The 17,172-nt window shown below is 39.5% G+C and overlaps 1 protein-coding gene across 3 annotated transcripts in view; it reads left to right on the top strand.

Annotated features, from left to right (window-relative positions):
• Positions 1-4,003: 4,003 nt before the first annotated feature.
• The window catches only part of CEP97 (centrosomal protein 97), a 28,174-nt gene continuing 15,005 nt past the window's right edge, over positions 4,004-17,172 (top strand). The window contains exons 1-6 of one of the 3 annotated variants that reach the window (XM_059064669.2): positions 4,004-4,127; positions 6,407-6,549; positions 7,296-7,454; positions 8,888-8,989; positions 11,213-11,326; positions 11,880-12,046. In XM_059064669.2, coding sequence (XP_058920652.1) covers positions 4,085-4,127; positions 6,407-6,549; positions 7,296-7,454; positions 8,888-8,989; positions 11,213-11,326; positions 11,880-12,046 — 728 coding nt within the window. In that variant the 5' untranslated portion in view covers positions 4,004-4,084. Of the gene's footprint in view, positions 4,128-4,374; positions 4,567-6,406; positions 6,550-7,295; positions 7,455-7,895; positions 7,980-8,887; positions 8,990-11,212; positions 11,327-11,879; positions 12,047-17,172 lie in introns of those variants that run through there. The other 2 variants (XM_067034731.1, XM_059064668.2) reach the window with 2 other exon arrangements.

Genomic DNA, 17,172 nt, shown 5'->3' with positions numbered 1-17,172 from the left:
AATATTATTGTAGAATTTTATTACTGAAATTCTTTCACTGTGGTTCTAAACTTCTTTTTGATTTACAGACCACTTCGATAATTTGAAAGAGCTGCATCTCCTCTTCTAGATAAGTGCACAGACAAAACACTTGAAACTATGTGTATAACCTTGTGCACTGTTTGGTTTTTATTATTGTGTGTGTAACACCTATTAAATAATGATAAATAATAATGAGGAAAGTTAATGCTCATTTGGGGCTTCTAGATAACCCATGATGAAATAAAATTCATATTTTATGGCAAGACAAGAAATTTTAAACATAAAATTTTCACTGCCTGTTTGGGCCTCCTCCCTCCCCCTTTATTGTGTGTATTGTGCATCTGCATTAACCAGACCTCCTTAGGAGATAACGTTCCTTCTTTTTTTTTTTTTTTTTTTTTTTTGCGGTATGCGGGCCTCTCACTGTTGTGGCCTCTCCCATTGCGGAGCACAGGCTCCGGACGCGCAGGCCTAGCGGCCATGGCTCACGGGCTTAGTTGCTCCGCGGCATGTGGGATCTTCCCGGACCAGGGCACGAACCCGCGTCCCCTGCATCGGCAGGCGGATTCTCAACCACTGCGCCACCAGGGAAGCCCACGTTCCTTCTTAATCTCACACAAAGTCACAACTCCTTAGAAGATAACCTTCCCTCTTAATCTTGTAAGAGGCCAAGATGGCCCCCTGTGAGTACAAAGTACTTGCTTTGTACTGTAGATCTGGATTGTGTAAACTGTCAATAATACCTAATTTGTCTCAAAAATTTATATAACTTTAGGGGAAACACTGACTGACACCACCCACCCTGGCCAGGCACCACAGTAACCATTTGCATGAGTTATCTTAAACAGGATGACCTGGTAAGGAACATGGAACTAACAAGCTACCACCAACTGGAAGAATTCAGGAAAGGTCAAAAGGAGACACAAGTCCACGTGTCCTACCAACCTCCCAGAATCCTCCTCGCTGGAATCCATCTTGGCTGAGTGATGTGTGCGCCACCAGGAAGGACCCTGAGTCAGAATGATTAGCCAGAGACAACCTGGAAACTAATTCTATCACCATAAAACCCGAGATTGCAAGCCACATGGCAGAGTAGTTCTCCTGGGTTCCCTTACCCTCCTGCTCTCCACCCAGGTGCCCCTTCCCAATAAAGTCTCCTGCTTTGTCAGCATGTGTGTCTCCTTGGAAAATTGATTTCCAAGTGTTAAACAATAACCCTCTCTCAGGCCCTGGAAGAGGTCCCCCTTCCTGCAACATAACCATGCTTTGACCTCTAATGGACAGAATAGTCCTCAGAGCTTTCTGGGTTACAATCATCAGGTTGACTGGAATAAAATTTTCCACTTCTTTCTTAGATCGACTGTTGATTAATTTTTTCATTGACATCCATGAACTGTTTTTTCACAGTTGGTAGTCTCTCCTTCCATGTCACAGGTCATAAATAAGAGAGAAGAAAAAAAAAAAAAAGAGAGCAGGACCATAAGAGTCTACCAATGAATACTAACCAGAGAAGAAAACTTTTGTATACCTAAACCTTCATATAAATCACAAAAAAATCACATAAATCATGTAAAATACTTTTATTGTAAAAAAAAGGCACATTTTCAAAATCTTTAGTGTCAAAATTCTTTAGATTAATAACTTCTTAGTTTTAAAACTTTAAAACTTCAAAGTTATTATTATATTTACTTCTTTCAAACATAAAGTTTCATTCTAATTAGATAATCTCCTTTATTTTGTCAGGATAAGTTGCACTATCCAAAACGTTGTTCCAGTTTTCTGTCTACCTAGTCTCTTAACTTCATGTTATCTAAACTTGTACATAATACTCTCCTGAAACTGCTCTGTTAAAGGTTACCATCCACTATTACAACAGTCTCCTTCCTGCCACTATTCTGCTTTTCAATTCATCCTGTTTCATGAGCAGTTTAACCTTTCTAAAACACAAGTATCATTTTGTCATTCTCTCAATCAAAAGCACCAAGTAAAAACTAGTGGAATGAATGGTGGGAAGTAGGGTGAGGCCAGATTATGGTTGCCCTGGAAAGTTGAATTTCAAGAGGGAAGTTTTTGAGGAGGGGATTAATATGATAAAAGGTGTTGCTTTACTTAGATCATGCCAGTAGCAGTGAGCAGATGAATTAGAGATGGGAAAGATGAGTCAGGGGGATCAGCTGTTGCAGAGATCAAGTACACTGTGCTGATAGGAGGGAAAGTCTTTCTTGTGGGGCCTGAGCCTGCCAAAAAAATGCTACCTTGTTGAGAAGTTCATGGTGTTGGTTAGCAGACTGATTGGAAATTGATCAGTGCAGGGTTTAACATATACACAAAATGAAGCAATTTAGTTAAAGTGTAGCAATTTGATTTTAGATGCAAAAGCTGTATCTGAAGCACAAAAGTTTCCATGGTATGATCTTAAAGGGTTGCTGGCTCACTTGGGCATGTGGGACTGTGCCCAGGATCTATGGCCACTCTCTTTAAGAGCTATGACTGTACTCAGTTAACCCCATGAAGAGAATCCTTTGGCCCTTTCCTAAGGATCCCAGGTCAGACAAACCAGACAAAACTCTGGTTCTGCTATTGATGTAAACTTGCAGGTAGCTGTGCTCCTCAGGTACCTTCTGGGCATCCGGGACACCCCCTCCCAAGTCATTACCCTGCAAAATTGGAGAGAACTGTAAACCCTTTCTCTCTCCCTGAGCTGTAGACTCGCCTCAGTCCTCACCAGCTGTTCCAGGGAACAAAGGTTAGTAGGAGACAGAATTCAGGCTTGCTTTGTTCTTATACCTATATAGTAAGACTGTACTTTCTAGGTAAGGGGTCTCTTGGTTAGAAGAAAAAAAATTCCTAATCTTAATTCCCTCTTCAGAGTTAAGAAATTTGTCTTCAGACTAAAACAGTGGGAAAGAGTTAAAAAAAAGAATTAAAGCAGGTGTAGTCAGAGAGATAGGAGGAGGACTCAGGAAGGAGGGAATGCTCACAGAATCAATTGCCTGGAAACCTAGAAGCGTGAGTTATGGGGATTTTGTTCAAACAGAAATTATCAGAGATTTTTGACACTGCTGTTTCAGAAAGAGGGGAATTCAGAATAAGAGGGAATGAAGGAGTGGGCAGTAGAAATTGGAAGCTCCCTTTCTACATTGTGTGGTGCTATCAGGTTAGTTTCATTACCACCTGCCTCCATCTGCAGCCTGTACTGTCTTTTCGTCTTCTATATACTCCTGAACTGTTTAGAGACTACCCATCTTTTAATCCTTAGCTCCGTTTCACTTCCTCTTTCAAGTCTTCTCTGAAGATTATAGTTTCTATTTCTTTCTCCATTCCCTGAAAGCTTATTGAGTTCATTGCTACTATCACACTAGATAGAATGTAATAGTTGTGTCAAAAGTGTAAGCTTTTTGATAAAGCTATGAACTCCTCTCCAGCAAGGCAGTGTAATTTTTGAGTTTGGAGACTGTATTGTAAACTTCTTTTGTATACTCTCTGGAAAAATTCTGGGTTTATACTTATTAAATATACTCCCAGGTCTAAAGTTCTGTTAACTACTCAAGAACAACCACTTAAAAATACTGTATAAAAGCTTCTATCCCAACATGCTTAAGCTAAATTTTCAAATAAAATGTATCTATTTTGACTATCTCACAAAATCGCCTATAGCAGAGTTGAACACTCTCATTAAGAATTGTCAAAAGAAGGGACTGCCCCCATTGCTAGAAGTCTCTAGCAATGAGTCCTCAAATTCTGTCTGTATTGAGTAGTGACCTTATAATCATCCCGATGGTAAAAGTGTCAAATTTCGAAAATACCTAGAAAAGAGAGTGAAATGATCATTTAACAATAGCCTGCTTCCCTGCCAAACAAGGGAGTTGACCCGGTTTCCAAACTCACTTTGGCTCGGATTCTAGCCCGGATTTCGCATCGTTAGTTGTAGGCAGCCAATTGGGCCGTTTGGGTGCCGTGCATCCTGGGAGCTGTAGTCTCTGGCTTCTTCTTCCCGAGCACGAGTTCCAGCTAGCCTAGCAGTCGGAGGACGGTTGCTTGGTATTATTAGCAAGCGGGAAGTATGGCGGTGGCGCGCGTCGACGCGGCTTTGCCTCTTGGAGAAGGTAAGGCGATCCCTACCCCTGGGTCCCCAGGTTTACTCCATAGAACTGAATTATAGTTGCCCGGTGGAGAGAAGACTGGGTTTAGGGGTGCAGTTCTGCACCAGTTGTGATGTGGGGTTCTGGGCATCGCGGAGGCGCGCTGCCCTCTGGGAGTTGTAGTCCCCTGGGCGCTGCCTGGCTCTCCGGCGTCGCGGCGAGGGCCAAGCGGGGGACTACAAGCCCCAAGAGACCTTCGCGCTGCTCCCGCGCTCCTGAGGATGCCTGGGCGGTGGGTTGCTGGACGCGGTAACCTTTCTTGGATGTTTACTTTGAATTCTGGGTGCTCAAGTGAAAACGGAAGGATCTCCCCCTTCCCGGTGGATTCCTAGAACGTTCAAGAAAACCCCGTGTCAAACACAGCTCTCTAGATTGACGTTGGACCCTTTCTTGGAAGTGTCCGGTAGCCGTGATAAAATCTGGGGGTTATCCAGAGCCCACAGTTCTCCATCCCTTTTTCTGCAGACCGGGCCCTGGGGTATAGCTTGGTCTCTGCCCAGCGGAACGCGGGGCGTGGGTGCTGTGTGAGCGGAGCTCTTTTGTTTTGGTTACAGTTCGGAGGCTCTGGGTCAGGGTCTGGGCTGAAGGTGAAGGCCTGTTTCCACCGCTTAGGTATGGGGCTCATTATCTAGAAGGGAGAATCTAAGAGGTCTCTCGATATCTTTGAATTGTGTGCAAAGGCCATGCATTTTCCTGGGAAGGTATATAGCTTTCACCAAATTCTCAGAATTGAATGACCCCCCCCACCCCGCCCCAAATGCTAGAAGCCATTAGACAATGGAAAAACGTTGAAACCCTTCAGGAGAGCAATCTCGCATAATTATTTCCCGCAGTAATCTTAATCTGGGTAGAAATTTGAAATTGGCAGTTTCTCTGGCCTTCCACCCCGCACATTCTATCTATTTGTGATAGATATCACAAATCTATCTGTAGCTCTTAAACTCCACCTCCCCAGCCCACCATGGCAATGTACTGATAATAATAGCAGTTAACATTCATAGAGCACTTTTTATATGAGCAAGACTGTGTTCTGAGTGCCTTTTTAAAAAAAATTATCTCATTTTCTTTGTAGAACAACATTATAAGGCAGGTATTATTAAAATTCCCATCTTACAGAGTAGAAAAGTGAGGCCAAAAGAGATCAATAACTTGCCCAAGATACCACAGTGATTAGCTTAGTGGAGCCAGGATTTGAATGTCTGTTAAATATACAAAATTACTTTATTGAATTCTGTGTGCCAGGAATGGGACTAAGTGCTGTTCATATGGTTTCTCTTTTCATCCCCACATCAATTTAATGAATTAGGTATATTATTTCCATTTTGTAGATAAATTAACTATACTTTGATTTTCAAAATAGTTTGGGCACTTTAGGATATACTGATAGATTGTAAGCAGGTTGGTCTCTATCAAAAGATTAGTTACATTTAAAAAATAATGTCATTACTTAGGCACAAAATATGAAAGTAATAGTTCACATTTAAATGTGAAGAATTCCAAAGTATTATATCACAGAAACTTGAGTAGAGGGACTTCCGTGGTGGCGCAGTGGTCAAGAACCTGCCTACCAATGCAGGGGACACGGGTTTGAGCCATGGGCCAGGGAGATGCCACATGCCATGGAGCAACTAAGCCCAATGTGCCACAATTATTGAGCCTGCACTCTAGAGCCTGCGAGCTATAACTACAGAGCCCACGAGCCACAACTACTGAAGCCCAGGTGCCCTAGAGCCTGTGCTCTACAACAAGAGAAGCCACCGCAATGAGAAGCCCGCACACCGCAACTAGAGAAAGCCCACGAGCAGCAACGAAGACCAATACAGCCAAAAATAAATAAATAAATTAATTAATTAATTAAAAAAAGAAAGAAAAGAAACTTGAGTAGAATATCACAAATCTAGGTGTAATTTGATATTTCTAAAGGAAAATGAATAATTTCAATCTGTAGGCAACGAAGACCAATACAGCCAAAAATAAATAAATAAATAAATTAATTAATTAAAAAAAGAAAGAAAAGAAACTTGAGTAGACTATAACAAATCTAGGTGTAATTTGATATTTCTAAAGGAAAATGAATAATTTCAATCTGTAGGCACTTAGAAATTGATTGCTTAAAGCTTGATGTTTATTATCCTCTAGTGTTTTCTAACTCTAAATATATAGGATTTTATGAGTATAATTTTATCCCTATGCTCAGCTGTTGTAGTTGTGTTTTCTAACAGTTTTCCTTTTTTTTTTTCAAGGATCAGTGGTCAATTGGTCAGGACAGGGGCTACAGAAATTAAGTCCAAACTTACCCTATGAAGTTGATATTCATACTTTGATTCTGGATAAAAATCAGATTATTAAATTGGAAAATCTTGAGAAATGCAAACGTTTAATACAGGTAGGTATTGCTATGTGGGGGAAATAGTTATATAAGACCAGTTTATTATTATACAAAATAAAAGAGTAAGATAACAAAAAGTAACTCTGCAAGCCTAGAAAGCAGTAAATGTTGCCTTAAATTTTTAAAACTTTTAATAACTAAAATAAATTTATTTAATAAATGAATAAAATAATTTAAGAAAAAATAATTTTTACATGATGATTATTAAGTGATGCTTTTTAAATTTCTCCTGAAGATGAACACATTTTTGCTACCTTTAGAGTAGACTAGAAAAAAGAGCATTTGTTAAAAAAGAAAACATTTTATGTTGGCAAAATATTGTGTTGTTAAGATAACCTTTTATTTCATGGGGGGGTAAAGAGTTGATTAATTCATTCCTTCAACAAATGTTTATTGGGCCCTATGTGTCTGGTACTGTTCTAGATTTTGATAGAGATAGTGAAAGGACTCTGTGATTGTGGAGTTTACATTCTCAAGTAGTTGCTGTGTTAAAGATGTTTTCTTTTAGTAGTTGGAGGAGGTCTGATTGCTCAGCTTTATCTGTATTTTCCACTGCTTAGGAATGACAACAACAAACTAATAGTTGCACTGCAGAATTTTTAGACAATATATGTGAAAAGTACAAATTGGGTTTGTATATTTGGGAATGTTGGGCCATATAAATAAATCTTTTTAACCACCCTAATGTGAAAGTAATATTTATATTTTACTCATAAGAATAATGGTATGTTTTCTTTCCACAGTTGTCAGTGGCTAACAATCGGCTGGTGCGGATGATGGGTGTGGCCAAACTGACCCAACTCCGGGTGTTAAATTTGCCTCATAATAGCATTGGCTATGTGGAAGGCCTAAAGGAGCTAGTACATTTGGAATGGCTGAATTTGGCAGGAAATAATCTCAAGGTGAATTGTTTCTTTAATTTGCCTCATAATAGCATTGGCTATGTGGAAGGCCTAAAGAAGCTAGTACATTTGGAATGGCTGAATTTGGCAGGAAATAATCTCAAGGTGAATTGTTTCTTTAATTTGCCTCATAATAGCATTGGCTATGTGGAAGGCCTAAAGGAGCTAGTACATTTGGAATGGCTGAATTTGGCAGGAAATAATCTCAAGGTGAATTGTTTCTTTAATTTGCCTCATAATAGCATTGGCTATGTGGAAGGCCTAAAGAAGCTAGTACATTTGGAATGGCTGAATTTGGCAGGAAATAATCTCAAGGTGAATTGTTTCTTTAATTTGCCTCATAATAGCATTGGCTATGTGGAAGGCCTAAAGGAGCTAGTACATTTGGAATGGCTGAATTTGGCAGGAAATAATCTCAAGGTGAATTGTTTCTTTAATTTGCCTCATAATAGCATTGGCTATGTGGAAGGCCTAAAGGAGCTAGTACATTTGGAATGGCTGAATTTGGCAGGAAATAATCTCAAGGTGAATTGTTTCTTTCTTTCTTTTTTTTTTTTTTAAGTAATTAAGTTTTTGTTTTTGTTTTTTTTTTACTTCACAAAAGTATTTGCTGTGAAAAAGAAATTTAAGCAGTATAGAAATAAATAGAATAAAAAGTGAAAGTATCCACTCCCATTCCCCAGAGATAATTTCAGTTAACATAAACTGAAAAAAAATCTCATTTTGAAAATTCATGCTGAATTAAGTTTTATGTATATGTTTAATGGTACAGTGGAGAATATACTGTTTTAAAAGTCAGGAGATCTGGCTTCTAGTCCTGCTTCCACCACTTAGTAGCTCTATAATTTGGGGTAAGTTAATAAATATTTCTGTGTCTTATTTTTTGATATGCTAGGTAAGGGAACTGGATTAAATGATGATAACTGACTTTTATTGAGTATGTAATGTATGCTAAGTACTCTTCTAACCACCTTAACTGTTTTAACTTATTCAATCTCATGACAGCCAATAAGGTAGATACAGTCTTTATGCTTATTATATAGATGAGGAAACTGAAGTACAGAGAAGTTGAGTAACTTGCCTAAGGTCACACAGTCAGGAAGTTGCAGAGCCAGGATTTGAATCCAGGCAGTTTGGCTCCATTGTTAACTTGTAAAGTCTATGTTATACCAACTGTCACATGTCATCACTAAAAGTTTCTTTAAGCTGTAAATATCTGACTCTACTCTTAGAGAGATAATGAAGGTAGAAACTAGCTATATAGCAATATGCCAGATTCTGTTGGCACTGCCTCTTTTTTCCCTTGCTAAACCCTGCTCCTCTGCTTCTGATAATGGGCAGAGGAGGCAAGAGGCTCAGCCACAGGAAATAGGGAAGAATTTCATTTTTAGGTTTCATGTTCGTGAAATAATGTGATCCTTTTCTTGTAATAGGCCATGGAACAAATCAATAGCTGCACAGCTCTTCAACACCTCGATTTATCAGACAATAACATACCCCAGATAGGTGATCTATCTAAATTGGCATCACTGAAGGTAAGTGTGTTTTCTATGTCATTTCTGAAATTTTATACTAAAATACCAAGAGAAAGTAACCTAATTGATCTAAAATCAGCCTGCTGTTATGAAGAACAGATAGTGTTCATTATGGTAAAAATTCTATTAGAGTACCAGAAATTAAGTATGGAACTTTTTGTTGTTAATTTCTATAATTGATTTACTTTAAGTAAAACTGGTTGTTGTAGTTAAGGTTAATTCTTATTTACCATCCAACAAACATGATGAAACTCCCTTTATGCCCAATCAGCCAACATTAGCAGCTTCAGTTATGTAGTACATAACATGTTGGTGGGCTTGAGAGTAAACATTCCTGAACTTGACTTTGTTTTTTGACACTCAAGATTGCTATTTTTTTAGTAATAGATATTACTAAATTACCAAAATTAACCTCACTTTAATTTTAAAAATCTATGGCCTATAGCACTTTTTATAGAGGGGAATGCAGTCAAATAAGTCAGGGGTCCCCAAACCCTGGGCCATTAGGAACGGGCCGCACAGCAGGAGTTGAGCAGTAGGCGAGCAAGCAAAGCTTCATCTGTATTTACAGCCGCTCCCCATCGTTTGCATTACCACCTGAGCTCTGCCTCCTGACAGATCGGCGGTGGCATGAGATTCTCATAGGAGCATGAACCCTACTGTGAACTGCTCAGGCGAGAGGTCTAGGTTGCACACTCCTTGTGAGAATGTAATGCCTGATGATCTGAGGTGGAGCTGAGGCAGTGATGCTAGCACTGGGGAGAGGCTGCAAATACACATTATTATTAGCAGAGAGGGTTGACTGCACAGAGACCGTAATAAATCAACTGCTTGCAGATTCATATCAAAACCCTATCAGTGAGTGGCAAGTGAAAACAAGCTCAGTGCTCCCACTGATTCTGCATTATGGTGAGTTGTATCATTATTTCATTATATAGTACAATATAATAATAATAGAAATAAAGTGCATAATAAATGTAATGTGCTTGAATCATCCCCAAACCATCCCCCCATGCCCCCACCCCGTCCCCGCCCCGGTCTGTGGAAAAATTGTCTTCCACAAAACTGGTCTGTGGTGCCAAAAGGTTGGGGAATGCTGAAATAAGTAAGATTTGGCACCACAGCTTCAACATGTGTAGGCTTTTTCCATATTTTTGCTCCATTGGATATTATTAGCATCAGATGAATTCATTAACCTTAGAAACAATATTATTAGCTCAAATTTCACTATATTGTTAGCAGAAATCATTTTTAGCAACAATTATTCTAAGCAATTTGATGGAGCCAGATACTAAGAAAATTCAAATGAACTAAAAATGATTGAACTTTTTTTTTTCTGGAATGGAGGCATGATTACCTTATCAGAATCCTGGGTGTTGGGACTTCCCTGGTGGCTCAGTGGTTAAGAATCTACCTGCCAATGTAGGGGACATGGGTTTGATCCCTGGTCCAGGAAGATCCCACATGCCTCGGAGCAACTAAACCCTGTGCCACAACTACTGAGACTGCTCTCTAGAGCCCGGGAGCCACAACTACTGAAGCCCGCGTGCCTGGAGCCTGTGCTCTGCAACAAGAGAAGCCACTGCCATGAGAAGCCTGTGCACCGCAACAAAAAGTAGCCCCCGCTCGCTGCAACTAGAGAAAGCCCACATGCAGCGATGAAAGCCAAAAAAAAAAAAGAATCCTGGGTGTTGGGAGTATTCGCTTTATTCTTCATTGTTGCAGACTTAATTTGAGTCAGCACCATCTCTAAGCACATTCAACCTTCCTGAAGCTTTAAGTTACCAAGAGAATATAATTGCAAATTATGGTTTGTGGGTTATCTCTCTCTCGGAAAATTTGCTTTATACCTGATTTTTTTAACGAATGTTTTCTTTCACTTTTCTCACCCTCTGTTTTGATGTTTTAAAAGGAAATGATCATGTATGTTGGAAATTGCTCAAGTTTTAATAACTTAAATCTCACAACATGCCTACACTAAGCATATGTTCTTGGACAAGTCTTTAAACTTTCTTGATCTTAGAATGTGGATGTGAAAAAGGAGAGTTGGACCAGAAGACCACATAGGACCCTTCCAGCATTAACAGTCTTTGATTTGTGTGTGATGAGAAGTATAATAAAACAGATCACTTTATGTTTGTACACACTATTTTGGTTTTATCAAAATAGACCAATTTATTTGTAATCTTTTCATTTGTAATGCATTTTCTTTTTACTTTCAAGACCCTACTTTTACATGGAAATATCATCACCTCTCTTAGAATGGCACCTGCTTATCTGCCCAGATGTCTTGCTATACTTTCTTTGGCAGAAAATGAAATCCGGGACTTAAATGAGGTAAAATTTGAGGGTATCTTATGGGATCTGGGAAGCTGGAAAGTCAGGAGAGATGCAGGAAAGGGTTGTGAGCTCACTTTAGACTGTGAGCATCTCGGAAGAAACTGCTATCAGGATGAAACACTTGGCTCTAGAAGACCATTATTTTTCTTTCTACTTTTACTCAATGTCAGTGGGTTATTAAGGCTTAATTTCATTTGTAATGCTGTACTTATCACTCCATTGGGAAGTAATTGTTGGTAGAGGGACATGTACATTAATAGGGTTAATAAGGCACACTCTGCACCTTTTTCTGGCTGCTGTTATATTTTCAAAATAGGGTTCTCTTTGCTAGGAAATAGTGCTTTCTAAGGGACTTTGTGCAGCAAGGACAGGTGGCCATATTGTTGGAATTTTGGAAGTCAGTGGATAATATAAGAGTGTTACTTGTCACTTTTCAAAACAAGGGGGAAATTGTTACATTCTCAAACTGCCAAAGATGTGTAATCAGTGGAAGCCCTGCGCTTGACACTGAGTAGTGCATTTCATTCAACAAAGATGTCCTTTGTTCCAGATCTCTTTTCTGGCATCCTTAACTGAATTGGAACAGTTGTCGATCATGAACAATCCTTGTGTGATGGCAACACCTTCCATTCCAGGGTTCGACTATCGGCCATACATCGTCAGCTGGTGCTTAAACCTCAGAGTCCTAGATGGATATGTGATTTCGCAGAAGGAAAGGTGAATGTGACCCCTTTAACATCACATTTATCATGGAAGTTAACTGAAAAGCCCATTTCTAGCTTACTACAGGTTAATAAACTGAATATTTCTTCAAATGTGCATTTAGAAATTAAGATCATTTGTACCATCATATAGCAGACCCTGTGCTGTTCATTTAGGATTTTTTATCCTTTCTAAAAAAGGATAAGAAATAAATATCAACCTTAGAGGTTGGGGCTAGTGAGTTTAACTTTTTGCCCAACATACAACAAATTGATTTCTAAAAATTCTTTTGTTAATCAATTGTTTGGGGCTTGGAGCATTTCTACATAGAAACCGTGTTATAGATGCTGTGTAGGATTTCAGATCAATCCCATAAAAGCTCCTATCCATCATATTGTAAAGGCAGTATTAATAATACCTTAGTACCCAACTACTCTTTATAACAGTGACCTTGGGAAAATGCGTGCAGAGTTCCAATTTGGAACTGGTAGCAGACATGCTGACTGGTCCTCACCTTCTACCTGTGAAACAGGAGAAGTGGGAACTCCCCCTTCTCTAGATCTTTGATGGTTTCTGCAGCTTGGAGCTGGGACCCCTGCATGATGGGGTCTTCTGGACGCTGGTACATGATCAGTAGAATCAGAGCTTTAGGGGAGGTAAGGAACTAGATTGTGGACAAGAACGGGTGGATTTGGGCTTCCCTGGTGGCACAGTGGTTGAGAATCCGCCTGCCGATGCAGGGGACACGGGTTCTGCACCGGTCCGGGAAGATCCCACATGCCGCGGAGCGGCTGGGCCCGTGAGCCATGGCCACTGAGCCTGTGCGTCCGGAGCCTGTGCTCGGCAACGGGAGAGGCCACAACAGTGAGAGGCCACAACAGTGAGAGGCCCGCGTACCAAAAGAAGGGGTGGATTTAGAGAGGATAGTGAGAATCAAGATGACTTAATTCTCTTCACTCTGCCTCATTTCTCTTCTTCCTTTCACTGCATACACACCTGCATTCATGGACTCAACACATACATTCTTCCTCGCTGTTTTTGTCCTTCTGTTCTACAGATTGATAGTCGCTTGAGGGGTTTCCCGATGGGAGAAGGAATGGTAGATTACTGACAGGGTTTTCCTTTTCTTTCTCCCTCTCTTTCGTCTAGTTGCTATACAGGGTGTGGGGCAGTGAGGAATGGCAACCAGGAGCTACATAGTGGTGGTGCTGGTGTAGGGTGCGGGACATATGTCAGCTCTGGTTTGCCTACAAAAAAGTGTGGCTTTTCCTTTTTCCTGCAGTGAGTGTTGCTGTGTATTCAGACACGTTATTTTATTTCAAACTGTGGGTAATTCTAAAGTTGGAATATGGGTTTACTTGGATTATCTTCTCTGGATCTTCCTTTATTAGAAAGAAAGACGTTATCAGATTTCTCTGTGGGAGTAGGACTGGCAACATTTTCATATATGGCGCAGCATGGTGAGGTGCGCAGAGGTAAGGATTTGGTATAAAGAGAGACCTGGGAAGAGAATGAGATCTGGTCAGGAGAGACAAGAGAATGCTTCACATCTTTCCCTGCCACCATTAGCAGTGTGGCCTGGACAAGTTCCATAACTTCTCTGAGCCTTAGTTTTCTCATCTGTAAAATGTGGCTAAAACTACCTAGCTTTCAAGGATGCTGTGAGAACTAAAGATAATGGATATAGCATAATACTGGTCAGACAGTAGATGGTTAATAAGTGATAATTGTCATTATTACTTAAGGATAGGGACTGGGGATTGAAGAGTTTTGTAGAAACTAAGGCTAGTGTTAAAAAGCAGAAGATATCTGTTGAATAGATGAATAATAATGCAAAGGCTATATTTCTATACTGTGGAAATGGTTTTAATCCAAGTGACTTTAAGGTGAATTTGTATTTTTTTGGAACTTTCTCTATAATGTTTTGTAGTTGTTTAATTTCAGATTCTTCAGGAGGTAGGGAAGAGTGGACTTTTACTTGGGTAGCCAATTCAGAAATAGTTCAAACGTACTATTTAAAAATACCCATATAATCATCACTGAAAGTAAGACTAGAACAAAACCAGCACTCCAGAGATCTCCTTTGCCCCACTCTCATCATAACTCCCCTCCCCACTAGAGATAACCACTATGTTGATTTTTTTGATAATTCAGAAAGATTTTTTTTTTTTTGTGGTACACGGGCCTCTCACTGTTGTGGCCTCTCCCGTTGTGGAGCACAGGCTCCGGACGCGCAGGCCCAGAGGCCATGGCTCACGGGTCCAGCCGCTCCGCGGCATGTGGGATCTTCCCGGACCGTGCACGAACCCGTGTCCCCTGCATTGGCAGGCGGACTCTCAGCCACTGCGCCACCAGGGAAGCCCAATTCAGAAAGATTTTTTTTTTTCCTCGTTTATCATGGAGGCTTCAAATCAACCAGCTCCCACCAGAGTAGCTAAAATTAACAGGACGGACAATACTAAGTATTGATGAGTATGTAGAACAATTGGAACTCTCATACACTGTTCTAGGAGTGTAAATGGTGCAGCCATTTTGAAAAACTGGCAGTATTTACTGAAGTTGGACTTATAAATACACTATGACCCAGCAGTTTGGTTTCTGGTATATACCCTAGAGAAATAGGTGCTTATTTCTACCGAAAAACATATATATAAGCATGTTCGTAGCAGCCTTATTCATAATGGCTCCAAACATTTGGGAGCTATGTGGGACATTTGGGAAACAACCCAAATGTCAGTGCATAGAAGAGTGGGTAAATAGAGTTCTCTTCAAACCAAAGAACCTAGGTTGTTGAGAAAAATGCTGCTGCAGTTGATGTCTGAGACAACTGTGTAGTCTGTAAACAGTGCTCCCATGTTTTAAAACAACTCTGGAAGTATTTTGTCTTGGAGGGAGGAATTATTCTAAGGGAGAGCTAGAGCAGTGTTCCAACATTTTCCTGGTCAACCTTGGGATTGCCCTGAAGGATAAGCAGGAAGGAATTTCTAGTTTTTGTACCTACCCAGCCTGTTATTTGCTAAGAACAACCAAGTTAAATTTTTTCTCCATGATGAAAAGTGTCCCAAGTTCCCTGATGACCTTGGGTAGCCAGATCTTGAGTGTGTGTCACCCAAAAAAGTAACTTGAGCAGTCACCCACCGCTGTGGTGCTTTGGCTGAAGACTTTCTCAGAGAGAAGCACACCTGGGGAAGGACCTTTGTGTAACACCTCAGTATTTGGAGTTCTTTCTGAATTTGTTTTCAATCTCTGTTTTACTGTTGTTAGGACCTAGTACCAAGCTACACCTCTGTTGCTTACAGATCAGAACTTAGGGAGCAGAATTTTGGAGACGTTTCATTTTTTGAAAGGATATTTAAAATATATACAGAAGTAGAGTAACATAATGAACACCTAAATACCCACCATGTGGCTTCAACAGTTATCAGCCTTTTGCCAATCTTGTTTCGTCTATCCCGCACTTTTTTTTTTTTGGTTAGGATATTTTAAAATCAAATACCAGATATCATTTCATCCATTATTCCTTTTTTTTTTAATTAGGTGAAAGCAGTTTTAAATTCTCTCAGTAGTTGCTATCCCTGTTATATAATGTAGACTGTTCCTTTAATTTCAAGAGAAAAGTCATATTCCAGTGATTTGAAATTAATATGTTAGAGCTGAATTAATTTTAATTTTGTCTTTGAATAGGCGGAGAGATTATTTTTACCTAAGAAAATATCGTATGGATTAATAAACTTGTGTAATGGTGTGTTTATTGATGAATGTGAAGCAAAGGCAGAAAAACAGATCTTACAGTAGTTGATACTCCACAGTTCGTGGTTCACCTCGCACACTTAAACTGTGGAATACCTGAGCCTCCTTCTGTATCCTTTTACTTTCGCTTTTCTTTCCTCCCAAACTACAAACCATCTATAACCTGGAAGTGTCGCTTGCTAGCTATTAAAGTTGGGGATTGTCCTCTATTATGGACCTTTTTTAGGGACAGCCTTTCAACAAGCCATTTGCTTGGCAGGAGAACTTATGGAAACTTAGAGTTCATGAAGATTCTGAATGAGCTTTATTTAATCCACAGGAATGTGTCTATGGAAGAAATACTTCTAATTATTTTTATTAACTGTATTAAAATTTTTATTGTTACATGACTTCAGTTAATCAGCTTGGCATACTTTATAACTCATTGTTAGAAAACAGTTTCTCCTTTCTTGTGACACTGGCACATCATAGAAAACTAAACTCATTTTACTGCACCAAGACTCTTCTGCACTATTTAACCAGCTATCAAAAGAACCAGTTTCTTTTCAGTCTATATAATACATCTTGGGTGGCTTAACAGTTTTGGACTATACAGTTTTTTGTATAATGTGGATACCTTAATGTGAAAGTTGAAGAAAATGGTTGTGGATTGGAAGTGATTTTCAAACTATTTGCAATGCTGAGTTAAATGGTTACAGAGAAACAAAGTATGCCAAAATGATGCAACTTTAACTTCAAGTTGATGGGCAGATTTAAGAATGATAAAATTGAGGCAAAAGCATGTTAATTAAAAAGAAATTCAAACATATTGCAAAAGTAAACAGTAGTGTAATGACCTCCCCTGAATCTGTCACCCAACTTCAGCAGTTTTCAATTCATGGCCAACTTTGTTCATCTATACCTTCACCCACACCCCCTTTTCCTGTATTATTTTGAAACAAGTCTCAGATTATATATAATTTCATCTCTAAAAGATAAGGACTCTTAAAGAAATAACTACAATATTATCACTTATCAAAAAATTTAACAATAATTCCATAATAACACCAGATATTAGTTAAGTGCTTACATTTCCAGTAGTCCTCATAAATGCAGTTTTGTAATGGATTTTTGGAAACAGGATCGAAATAAGGCCGTACATTGTAATTGGTTGATATATTAAAAAAATTTCTTTCCTGCTCTCTTTTTCAGTGTTTTAAAAATGTATTATCATTGCATGCTCCATGGGTTGGCTGTGCTGATTTGGTAGTTTTCACTTGGGATCTTGTGGTGAGATCACACAGGGCAGGAGTCGTTTGAAGGCTCGACTTGGCTGGAGGTCCAAGATGATGCTTTCAAATCTCTCTATGGGTTCCTCCTCTTCTTAATTTTCTTTGCTTTCTTTTCTCTTT

The sequence above is a fragment of the Kogia breviceps genome, chromosome 5 (genome assembly GCF_026419965.1).
Source record: "Kogia breviceps isolate mKogBre1 chromosome 5, mKogBre1 haplotype 1, whole genome shotgun sequence".
Lineage (NCBI taxonomy): Eukaryota > Metazoa > Chordata > Mammalia > Artiodactyla > Physeteridae > Kogia > Kogia breviceps.
This window is presented reverse-complemented; position numbering and strand designations above follow the sequence as displayed.